This window comes from Alexandromys fortis, unplaced genomic scaffold (genome assembly GCF_014885135.2).
Source record: "Alexandromys fortis isolate MF-2015 unplaced genomic scaffold, M_Fortis_MF-2015_v1.1 scaffold_44, whole genome shotgun sequence".
Taxonomy (NCBI): domain Eukaryota; kingdom Metazoa; phylum Chordata; class Mammalia; order Rodentia; family Cricetidae; genus Alexandromys; species Alexandromys fortis.
In genome coordinates, this window is record NW_026067921.1 from 9373042 (window position 1) to 9385778 (window position 12737).

The window sequence follows — 12737 nt, forward strand, 5'->3', positions numbered from 1 at the left end:
TTTTTTTTTTTTTTTTTTTTTTTTGCCTTTTAAGACAAGGTTTTTTTTCTGTGTGTAGCTCTAGCTGTCCTGGAACTTCCTTTGTAGATCAGGTTGATCTGGCCTCGAACTCACAGAGATCTGCCTGCCTCTGTCTTCTGAGTGCTGGGATTAAAGGTGTAGACCACTACCACCTGGCTGATCTGGCTTATCTTAAAGGGAGAATACTGTCACAAATTGAAGTTTGGTTAATCTACCAGTCAGAGGGGGCTAGAGAGGACCCTGGTTTAATTCCCAGCACCCATATAGTGACTCACAACCATCTGTAACTTCAGTTCCAGGGGATCCAATGCCCTCTTATAGGCTCTGAGGGCATTAGGTATGTGGCGTATATAACACATATGCAAGCAAAACACTCATACATATAAAATAAATCTAAAAACAAGAACACCCCCCCAAAAAACTAAAAAAAAACCCCAAACCCCAACTTTGCCAGTGAGAAGGTGGCAGCACACCTCCTGGAAAACAACCCAAAGCAAAGGCAAAGCAGGCCTTGGAGTTCATGAACCTCAAGTTTTGTTTGTTTTGTTTTCTCAAGACAGGGTTTCTCTGTGTAGCCCTGGCTGTCCTGGAACTCACTTTGTAGACCAGGCTGGCCTCGAACTCAGAGATCCGCCTGCCTCTGCCTCCTGGTATACACCACCACACACACCAGTTCAAATACCTGGATTTTGCACTTAAATTTTATTTTGAATCAATTGTATGACTTATTAGTTTACTTAATGTCTACATTTTCCAGTATAAAGTTAAGAATAAATCCTCACGGAGAGTCAAGGGAATGGGATGAGAAAAAGCAAAGGTAAGAAGTTAGTCATTAGTCATTTGGAGTTTCCTGCGGTTAGAGAAAGGCTTTCCTCCCTCCTCCATCTCTGACCATTTAATAAAGGTGTTCCTTCACTCACAGCACGTAAGTGAAACTCAAGAGGGCACTGCCCCCATCCCTGCCCAAGAACCAACTCTCAGCCTGACAAGTAACTGTAAGCAACTCTCAGCCTGACTAGTAATTGTAAGTGAACCACAGTGACAAGACAGTAAGGAAGCTATGGCCCTTAGACCCCAGGCTAGAAACAGATTTGGGAAGGTTATCTTGCTAGCTATTTCCTTCCTTCTTTCTGGTGCTGTGACGCACGGGTTAGACCTGGAGCCTCATGTGTGTGAGGCAAACACTTTCAATACTGACCTATATCCCCAGCCAGCTGTGTTATTAACAAAAGAACAGAACATAGGGTTAAAAAGAGAAACCACATAAAATAAATTTTATCCAACAAGGGTCTCGGTGTTAGTTGTTCCCTACCTGAAGTGCTGAAGCTCAATCACAGCAGCCCTCCATGGAGATGAAAGCATGCTAGGATTGAGCCAGTCACCCAGAGAGAAGGATGGGTGTGCCATAAAATGATGGAAACTTAAAGCCAGAGTCAAAGTCATACTGAGAGATACTTTGCTAAGTCTGAAAAGAAATAAATAACACCTCTATTAACTACTACTTGGACAACTTATTAGAGGTTTGGATGACTATAATCAGATTAGAGAAATATACCTGTCAGAATGGCCAAGACAAAAAACACTGACAAGAACTTAAGCTGGAGAGGTTGTGGGGTAAGGGGAACATTCCACCATTGCTGGTGGAGTGTAAACTTGTACAGCTGCTTTGGAAATCAGTATGGCGATTTCTCAGAAAATCAGGAAACAACCTACCTCAAGACCCAGCAATACCACTTTTGGGTATATATCCAAAAGACACTCACTCATACCACAAGGACATGTGCTCAACTATGTTCACAGATGTAGTATTTGTAATAGCCACAACCTCGAAACAACCTAAATGCCCCTTGACTAACAGAAAATGTGGTACATTTATACAAAGGAGTACTACAGAGCAAAAAAAAATGACATCTTGAAATTTGCAAACAAATAAATGGATCTAGAAAAAAAAACATACTGAGTGAGATAACCCAGACCCAGAAAGACAAATATATGTCCTTACTCATAAGTGGCTTTTAGACATAAAGTAAAGAAATTCCAGCCTACAATATACAACCCCAGAGAAACTAGACAACAAAGAGAATCCTAAGAGAGACATACATAGATCTACATAAGAAGGAGAAAAAGACAAGATCTCCTGAGTAAATTGTGAGGGTGGGAGTCATGGGAGAGGGTAGAAAGGGAAAGGGTAGGAAGGGGGGAGAGCAGAGGAAAATGTATAGAGCAATAAAAACAATAAAAAAATACAATGATAGACTTTCCAGGTTTTAGAAATGCATACTGTTACACAGTGGCTCTGAATTGGAGGTGATGCCTACAGACCCAATTACTGAAATTTAAGAAATAGGTTAAGGGGAGACCTAGCCCAGGAAAGAGGAGAGGAAGGAAGCAACTGCAGTGTTTGGTAGACACAGCCTGTCTAAGGCAGTGCACTCATCCTAGCCCACAGAGCTCTCTCCTTTGAGTGTTTCCATGGACCAGCCTACTTATCTTTATGTAAAACTAAATACCCTCAAATGCTACCATTCTGTAGCTCCCAGTTCTCAACATGGAAAGAAAACGGATCAGAGCCTGAGAAGGTAATCAAGCCTGGGTGGAAGGAGACAGTCGTGTGAAATGATTGACACGGAAGCTTTCCTTTGCACCTAAGCACGGGCCATGGGGCCGGTAAGTGAACAGGATGGACTGTTCCCCTGGGATAGTCGTGTTTAGGGTAGCTGAGAAGCTGTCTTTTCTTCTTCTTCCGGTTTGTTACTTGAGAAGGAGAGACTGAAAGAAAAATAAAAAGGTCCTAGTAATAATCAGTAATGAACTTACCACATCAATCTCAGTGTTGGAATGTCCCATGTTACAGACGATGCAGCTATTCTTCATACGGTCCAAGTGCTCTCTGGTTACCACATTCTTGTTACCTTAAAGACAGAAGCAATACTCACATGAAAAGGAATGAAGCTAGACTCCTACCTCATATAACAGGAACACACACACACATAAAATCAACCTCTCTCTTCTGTGTGTGTGTATACATACATACATACATACATACACGAAATACATAAAAATCAACTCTACATAGATCATATGTAGATCATTCTTTTTTTTTTTTTTTTTTGGTTTCTTTGTGTAGTTCTGGCTGTCCTGGAACTCACTGACCAGGCTGGCCTTGAACTCACAGAGATCTGCCTGCCTCTGTCTCCCAAGTGCTGGGATTAAAGGTTTGCACCACCACCGCAAATCCTTAAGAGCACAAAACTATAAAAATCTTAGTTGTAAAGAAATCTTAAACTGGGCGGTGGTGGCACACGCCTTTAATCCCAGCACTCGGGAGGCAGAGGCAGGCGATCTCTGTGAGTTAGAGGCCAGCCTGGTCTACAAGAACTAGTTCCAGGATAGGAACCAAAAAGCTACGGAGAAACCCTGTCTCAAAAATCCAAAGAAAGAAAGAAAGAAAGAAATCTTAGAGGAATATAAAAGTGAATCCTTGTGACCTCAGGCTGAGCAACAGTCTACTCCCATAGAGCACTTTAAACATCAGCAGCAGAAGGAAATAGAGACTGGATTACATCAACACACATACAAAGCCTTGTCTTATGAACGACCACACCAAGGAAGTGTTAAAAAGACAACAAATAAAAATCTTTGTAAATCAAATACCAAAATGGGATTTCTACCCAAAATGTATTTGGGACTCTTAAAATTCAGAAATAAGGATGAATAATCTAACTTTAAAGTAGAAAGAACTTGAAAGGATGTTTCTTCAGAGATACACATGGCCAAAGCAAGGAAAGAATGGAGAACACCACTAGCCACCAAAACCAATATCAAAAGTAATATCTTACTTTATGTTCACTAGGATCATAATACTAAAATACACAATAATAAAATTGTTAACGATACAGAAAAGCTGGAGCTCTCAACAGTACAATACAATACAATGGTACAATACTACCATCACTTTGAAAAATAGTTTGGTAATTCCTTAAAACCTTAAAAGTAGAGTTACTATATGATATAGTGATTTTACTGCTATTCATACAAACAAGAGAATTGAAAACGTGTACACACAAAGTGTTGGATTCAATGTTTGCAGTGGCATCATTCATGATGACCCCAAAGTGAAACCAACCTAAATATCCATCTGTTTTTCATCAAAGTACAAAAACTGTGCTATAGCGGGGCGATGGTGGCGCACGCCTTTAATCCCAGCACTCGGGAGGCAGAGGCAGGCAGATCTCTGTGAGTTCGAGACCAGCCTGGTCTACAGAGCTAGTTCCAGGACAGGTTACAAAGCCACAGAGAAACCCAAAAAAAAAAAANAAAAAAACCAAAACCAAAAAACAACAACAACAACAAAAACTGCTACAGTCACATTCAGAAACAAAAAGAGATGATGGAATAGTAATACATATTATTACATAGATGGAAACTTGGAGGCATCATGCTAAGAAGCCAGTCACAAAAACTACATATTGAATGACCTCATTTTACATGGAATGTCCAGAAGAAGCAAATATGCTCAGACAGAAAGAGGAATGGTTGCTTAGGGTTCCAGGCATGTGAAGAACGGGATAAAGAGTGACCATTTATGACAGAGGGCTTCTTGTGGATATGATGACAATGTTCTAGAATTAGATAATGGGATATTCTACAACATCAGTAAAAACCACCACACTGTATACTTTTCAGAGATGAACACTGTGCTATATGAATTATGTCTCAATAGAAAGGCATTGTAACAGTGGTATATTCCTCCCTAAAATTAAAAATCTACCTGTTTGTGGCACAGAGGTTAAGAGTATGAGTGCCCTTCCATGAGGGCCCAGGGTTCAATTCCCAGCACCCACATAGAAGTTCACAGCTATTTTTAACTCCAGTTTCAAGGGACCTGACACCCTCACCCAGATACACATGCAGGCAAAACACCAGTGCACATAAAGTAAAAATAAATTGTATAAAAAGTTTACCTGTTTTATAATTAACACAATCACTTTACTTTTTCTAACTATGAAATTTTCTCTTTCCCTATTGTAATTTATAGGGACTATATAGAAGCATATTTGCTTTTTGGTTTCTTTGTTTTTGAGGTAGGATCCCACTTTGTAGTTCTGGCAGTTCTAGAACTATGTGGACCAGGCAGGCTGGCCTTGAATTCAGAGGTCCTCCTGCTTCTACATCCTAAGTGCTAAAATAAATGGTGTGTGCCACCACGCCCCGCTGAGTATTTGCTTTTAGAGTGAAATAAAAGATGACAGGGCTGAGAATGGAGCTTGGTGGTACAGTACACATTCAGCATGCTTAAAGCCCTGGTAATAATCACTGGCACATAGTTTTCAATTTCTAGCTATGTCCTAGGAGGGTAAGGAAAGGGGAGACATAGCAGCCATAAAGGATGGAGAGAAACCTTCCTGGAGGGATGAGCTGAAGGTCTATGCTTGGGCAGGGCTCTAGACAGGTAGGAAAATGAGAAAGAGATAGACTTTTTTGGTCCACTACCTCTGGGGTGTGCGTGCGTGTGTGTGTGTGTGTGTGTGTGTGTGTGTGTATGTGTGTGTGTGTATGTATGTATGTGGTTTATGTGTTTATTTCTGTCTGATTCCACAGTGCTGAAATTAGAAGTGCACGCCACCATGCCTGGCTTTTTAAAAAAGATTATCTATTTCATGTGTATCAATGTTTTGTCTACATGTATGCATGTGCATCACATATATGTCTGGTGCCCACAGTTAGAAAAGGGTGTCAGGTCCCCTGGAACTGGAGTTATATATAGATGGTTGTGAACTATCATGTGGGTATTGGGAATTGAACCTGGGCTCTCTTTAAGAGCAACAACTGTTCTTTGTTGTTGTTGTTTGTCGAGACATAATTTCTTTGTGCAGTCCTGGCTGTCCTGGAACTTGCTCTGTAGTCCAGGCTGGCCTTGAACTCACACAGATGGGAAAGGCATGTGCCACCACTACCCAGCAGCAACAAGTATTCTTAACCGCTGAGCCAACTTTCCAGTCACCCCTGCCTGACTTTCTTTTTTTTAACATGGGTTCTTAGAATCAAATTCAGGTACTCATGTTTATTAAAGCAAGTATCTTACCAAATAAGCCACTCGACTTCTCAATCCCTACTTCTTGCTTTAATAGTTTTGATTTATCCAGAATATTTTCAATCACCTTTCACTTGCTCCATGAAAAAAGCATTCCCAAATCTTACTCCCCCCACCCGAAACCTCACAGCCATACCTGTACAAGTAATGACAATGTCCACTTGTCGGATGACTTCATTTAACTTCACCAGTCGAAATCCATCCATACTGTAGACACAAAGCAGGATCAATTAAAGAAAGCCAGGAGATGGGGAGCTTTTCTTAAAAAGATCTCTAGGTAGTTACAACGTCGCTTCTTAGAGAGCTAGACAGTGTTCAGGGTGTTCATTTTGTTTGGTTTTGAAGACAGTGTCATTGTGTAGCCCAGGTTGGCCTCAAACTCAGGATCCTCTAGCCTCTTCCTCCCAAGAGCTAGGATTACAAGCATGTACCACATCTAGTTTGGACTATTCTTCAGTCAAAAGCCCAGATCATTTCCTGAGTTTACACAAGAGAAATGTAAATGTTCCCATTGCATCACTAGAATTAGTTCTTCCTAATAATAGGGAGCCAAGCAATGACAGTCATGAGATTCCCAAAACAAATGTCTAGAAAAAAAAAAAAAATTGGCCACTGAATCTATTTTCACTGAGCCTGTTCTCCCAAGATCATCAATTATTTCCTGAAATAAAAAAACCAATATTTTCTTAGTATCGTATAGCACTTGATTCCTCTGCCACATTAAGCATAATTTACCTCCTTAAACTGAGTGCCTCCCTCCCTGCTCTGTGGTGGGAATTGAGCCCAGGACATTGCATATGCGAGGCAATTGTACCCCATTTGGCTACACTCTCAGCCTTTCCCTGTGTTTAAGTGGTGGCACTCCATGGGGTTCTTCACTGGCCTCTTTTGTCCTTTCAGCACTGGTTTTGTCCTGCCTTTGTGTCGGATGACTGACTGGCTCATTCCCCTCTCGCCCACCAGGTGGGATTAGAACCCAGGCATCAGACAACAAAGCAGACCTCCACCACCAATCTCCATCTCCAGCTGCAGTTTGTTTTTTTAACTTACATCTCTGGGGTGCTTCATAACCAAGGATTGCATACTCCCCCAGATACCTCCTCAAAGTCCCTGAGAAGGATCCCAGACTTACTTTGTTGGAAGATGAACTCATTATCTTCTACACTCTCGTCTATTTTTCCTCTGTATTCTCTACCCTGGGCAGGAGCATGACTGGTAACCTGACTGTATGAGCCAGGTAAACTAAACATTTCTTCCAAATTGAAATTGTTACCAAGTTTTGCCTTTTTGATCCTTTTCTTTTCTTTTTTTTTTTTGTTTTTTGTTTTATTTTGTTTTTTGTTTTTTTTGAGACAGGGTTCTCTGTAGCTTTGGTGCCTGTCCTGGAACTAGCTCTTGTAGACCAGGCTGGCCTCAAACTCCCAGAGATCCACCTGCCTCTGCCTCCCAAGTGCTGGGATTAAAGGCGCGCGCCACCACCGACGGCTTTTGATCCTTTTCTTAATTCCTTTAAAGTCTCTTGAATTTATGGACCCACACACCCCTTCTGGTGGTTTTGAGACAGGGTCTGTACTTACTTTGTAGACTTGGTTAGCCATAAAATGGAGGCAATTCTCTTGAGGTTCTGCGAGTACAGGTGTGTGAGCCTCTGTGCCTAGTTCTGTTTCCTTTTACTCACGCATGCTGGCTTTCCTAAGTTCAGGGCAGTGAGGCTTGGCCCAGTCTCCCTGTCTCTAGGTTACATCTCAATATCATTTTGCATCGTGATTTATATCACTTCCATGTTTAGGACATTTCAGGGTAAGACTTAAATTCTTGTACACACTGCCATATGATACTTATCTGAGACACTACCACTCCCCAAATTTACCCTATCTGTGAGCTCCTTAAATACGCCATGCTAGCTTTTGTTTGGAGGCAATGCACTTGCTCCTTGTACAGGCCACATACTTTCAAACTGAGGAAGAAAACAAACAAAACCAACTGCACAAGTTTTAATACAGCTTTGCTGACGTTTCTATCTACATTGCCTTGGCCTTCAGTTAAGATACTTCTTGTAGCACGAATAATAAAAAACCCAGAGACAGGTATTGGGGTTCATGCTGAAGATCAGAAAAGCAAAGCAGTCACGCCACTAGAGAGTTCTTACCTCTACCAAGGCTCAGACAAAGGGGGTGATCATGTCCTCAGAGTGACTGCAGACTGCAGTGCTCTCCACCAAACCTCAGACTGCAATGAGCTCTTGTGTAGTGATATTTCATTTTTATTTTAATAAATAAAGCTTGCCTAAAGTTCAGAGAGTAAAAGAGCTGCACTGATCAACCTTAATGCAGTGGTGACACACACCTTTAATTTCAGTAGCCACACTAGTTTGTCAAAGAAGTCGGGTGGTGGTAGCATGTGCCTTTAATCCCAACACTCAGGAGGCAAAGGCAGGCAGATCTCTTGTGAGTTCGAGGCCAGCTTGGTCTATAGAGTGAGTTCCAGGATAGGTTCCAAAGCTACAGAGAAACCCTGTCTCGACACAGCCCCCCCCCCCCAAAAAAAAAACCCAAACATCTGAGACTCCAGCACTAGGGGATCTGAAGCCTCTGGCCTGTGCCAGTGACTTAATAGCCTCAGACAAACAGCTTTTTTCTTTTTGTGAATTTGTACTCCAAATGTTGGGCACCAAATGTAGCACTATTAGTAAAAACCCAGAGACAGAAATTGAGGTTCAACCTAAAGGTCAGAAAAGCTACTGGCTCTTACCTCTACCTCAGTCTGAAATGGCGATCCTACCTCCAGGAATCTCAGGATGGGACTGTCTGAGAGCTGTCTCCTCCTGTTTTAGTATCCTCTCTAGGGCTGGGATTAGGGCGTGAGTAGCAGGACAGAGAGGAATGGCTTTATTCTAGCCTTATTCTATCTTAGTGTCCTTTCTCCAGAGGCTTAGTGGTAACACTGAACAGAAATTACAAAACATAGATATATACTACATAAACTTGGGCTTTGAAGTAGCTTTTAGTGACCATGACATTTCTCATTCTGTGGAAGATGGAGATAATTTTAGTAACATTTACCATTTTGTAAGGATCCATTTTGTGACAGCAGTTCTGAGTCCTGTTATATATTCATTATTTAATTTATGATAGTGTATAATAATTATTTTAATTAATTTTCATAATACTTTGAGGTACGAAAAGTAATCTACATTTTACTTTATTTGATTATTATTAGTTTTCAGGCAGGGTCTGACTATGTAGCCTTGGCTGTCCTGGAACTCAGTATATAGACCAGGCTGGTCTTGAACTCAGAGATCCTCTTGTCTCTGCCTCCCAAATGCTGGGATTAAAGATGTACCCTGCTAGGATCCACATTTCAGAGAGGAAAAAAGAACTTTAAAAATGTTTAATTTAGATTTGAACCTTAAGAATTCTAAGAATACTACAATTTCCTACATATTACTCACACAAGAATCGGCAGATGTCACCCTTAGTTTGGATTTGCCTGACATTTTCTCATAGAGTATTCTATCAGGTCTCTGACACAGCCTATTGGATGTTCCTCCCTTTCTTCTTTCCTGCTGATGACTGAACTCAGGTCTAACCTAAGCACTAAGCAACACTTAACCTCTCTTTTTTTCTTTCTTTCCTTCCTGCAGGATCTTGAGAACTCTGTAGCTCAGGTTGGTGAAACAAGGTCTTGTATAACCAAAGCTGGCTTGGAATTCACAATCTATTTGCCTCAGCTTCTGGAATTAAGATTACATGCTTGAACCTTAAAAAAAATACTCTGTGTGTAGAGTGTGCATGTATATATGCATGAATGATGTATGTGTGAGGGTGCCCGCAAGCCACGGTACACCTGCGGGGAGGTCAGACAGCTCTGTGAAGTTGGAGAATTTAGGTTATCAGGACTCTCCCCAGTGCTGGGACTAAAGGCATGCACCACCACGCCTGGCCTGCCTTTCTTTTTTGATCATTATTTTCAAAGGAGCAGGGATTACATATGTGGAGAAATCAAGGCATCCTGTTACCGTTTCCACAGGGATTCTAAATTTTCATGTCTCTGGAGCAGAACTCCTTGACCTGTACAAGAGAGAACCTTAAGTTCCCTTAGCAGCGTCCCTGGATCTGGGCATGAGGCAGGCATGGCAGTTCCAGTGGGCATGTTGGACAGCAAGGCAAAGGAGGAGCAGGTAACCCTTCATATACTCACCAGGCTTGCAGGGCACAGATGGGGTCGATCTCAGTCACATACACAATGGAACCCATGGCTTTCAGAGCAGCACAGCACCCCTTCCCCACCTGGACAGGGAAAGAACACATAATAAAGAAAGTCAGCCAGAACACACTTCTCAAAGCTTCTGGGAAAGTAATTTTGCTGAATAGATTCGTGCTTGGGAAAAAGCAAGAAAAACAAATAAATGTCGTTCATAAACAAACCCCTGGCTCTGCTTAGCACATGCACATGCACAAGAACACCCACATTCATGATTCATCATCAAACATAAGCTGCAGAACATCACAAACAGTGGGGCTGCAACAAGTCAGAAAATCAACTCAAGAAAAAATACAAGGGGAAAAGCAAGGTATTTAACTCGGGACTTCTAAAGTTATGTGTTCCATATAAAGTGGTACATGAATACACTTATGTCTGTGTGCAAAACTCTGGAATAGTTCATCAAAATGCATTTTAAACATCCAGCAAGGAAAAGGTTGAACTTTACCTCTCCATAGCCACAGACCACCACCTGCTTCCCACCAAACATCATATCTGTTGTCCTTTTCAGTCTAGGGGAACAAAAGCAAAGTCCAGTCAGTAAATCAGAAGAAATGTTCTTTTGTTTCTACAGGAGGTTGTGCTTTTGTTTTGAATTTTTTCATCTTTGAAAGAAAGCAATAAAATACATATTTGTCCATCTAACCAGTTCTAGTTACATGTGAGTTTTGCCCCCTTCCACTTTAATCTTCCTCTCTTTCTTGGGAGTAGTACAAAAAGATGTAGATTACATAGTAGCTTGTAAACACAAAAGCAGTGGACACTTTCATACTGTGAGTCGATATGGGGAAAAAGAAAAGATATAAATAAGGCAACAGTAATCTTAATTTAGGAAGTGAAAAAGTTCTGGCTTAATAAAAACATTATTCTAGCTTACTGTTTTAGAAATATACCATAAGTAATGCATTTAGAAGTATCAGGAGGCCAGATGGTTTTCATTGATTCAATAGGGAAAGTAATGGACAACAATGCAGAGAGGCCGTGAGTGAAACCTGCTGGTGCTGACTATACAGACAGTGAGCTTTCTGGGGCTGATTCCAGAGCAGATATGGTCTACCTTTATATCTGGTTCTCTGTGAAACTGATCCTTGCTGTCTCCACGATTTCTGGAAAGAACATCTAGGAATGAATGAGTTCTGGTTTCTCTTTGGGTACACTAAGGTAACATTTCTGAGAATCTTGATCAAGACAAAAGGGTTTCAACTAAAATCCAGTCTATTTTGAGATACACAGTCCCTCCAGATACTTGTAAGACTTCCTACTTATTTATTCATCTGCTTACCCCTTCTGGTACAAAGGTTTATAAATGCCCAAAGGAAAGTAAGAATCCTATTAAAGAAAATGACTTGGCAACTTCACTCCACGGATGCAGCTGCATGCACCTTGATGAAGCTCTCAATACTACTCAAGTGTGAGGATGCTTCTTTGTCACTGAAGAGGTAAGTCAGGTGGTTGCCACCACACTCAGACACCATGGGTTAGCAGAGTTGCCTTGCAAGGGCTAGCAGAGCAAGGACAATCAAAAGGTTCTATTTCTGAACCTCCTTTCATGTGGGCACTTTCCTCAAGCCCTTCCTCATCCCTCCCATAGGGAGGGTACCCTCTCTCTGCAACTACACATAGCTATGGTGATGTGGAAACTTCATTCACATTGCTGCTCTGCAAATGACGGCCAAGCTACAGACATGGATGAATTTCAGGTAGGCAGTGATTTTCCTGTGATTTCAGGATCTTCCTCAAGGATAAAAGACAGAAAAAAGGATCCTCAGATCTGTCTCAAGGATAAAGGGCAGAAAAGACTTCATTAAAGGAAGGATTGGGGGAACAGAAGCTACCTGGTGCTATTTAAGATCCATGACAATTTCTTATGTTGTTAACTCTTTGGTTTTTCTAGCCCCAGAACCCTATAAGAGTTAAAACTCTTTTATTATATAATAATAATAACTCTTTTTTATTTTATAATTTGAAAATCCTAGCTGAGCTCCTTTGGAGTTATTGAGCAATCTTTCTTCCTCAAAGTGGAATCTCAGTCACCACCACCCAAGTAGAGTCAGCAATGCCTCCCTTGCTGTTTAAGGTGCTGTGTGTGTGGTGATGAATCTTGATTATAACTTGATGGGATTTAGAATCACGGCACCAAACCTCTGGACATGTCTCTGAGGGAGTTTCTAGATTATGTTAACAATGTGGGAAGACCCTCAACGTAGGCAGTACTATTCCACGGATGGGGCTCCTGGACCAAATAACAAAGATAAAGGGTGCATCGGCATTCCTCTTCTTGCTAACTATGGATGCAATGTGACCAGCAGCCTCAAGTTCCTGCTGACATGACTTCCCTGTCATGATTTGATTTGATCAT

The 12737-nt window shown here is 41.3% G+C and overlaps 1 protein-coding gene across 5 annotated transcripts in view; it reads right to left on the reverse strand.

Moving 5' to 3' along the window:
- Positions 1-12737, reverse strand: part of Ahcyl2 (adenosylhomocysteinase like 2) — a 167025-nt gene that overhangs the window by 14772 nt on the left and 139516 nt on the right. For all 5 annotated transcript variants that reach the window (XM_050141523.1, XM_050141522.1, XM_050141521.1 and 2 more), the window contains 4 exons: positions 10827-10890; positions 10316-10404; positions 6252-6322; positions 2839-2933 (listed from right to left, as the gene is read on the reverse strand). In XM_050141523.1, the coding sequence (XP_049997480.1) occupies positions 2839-2933; positions 6252-6322; positions 10316-10404; positions 10827-10890 (319 nt within the window). The remainder of the gene's footprint in view (positions 1-2838; positions 2934-6251; positions 6323-10315; positions 10405-10826; positions 10891-12737) is intronic.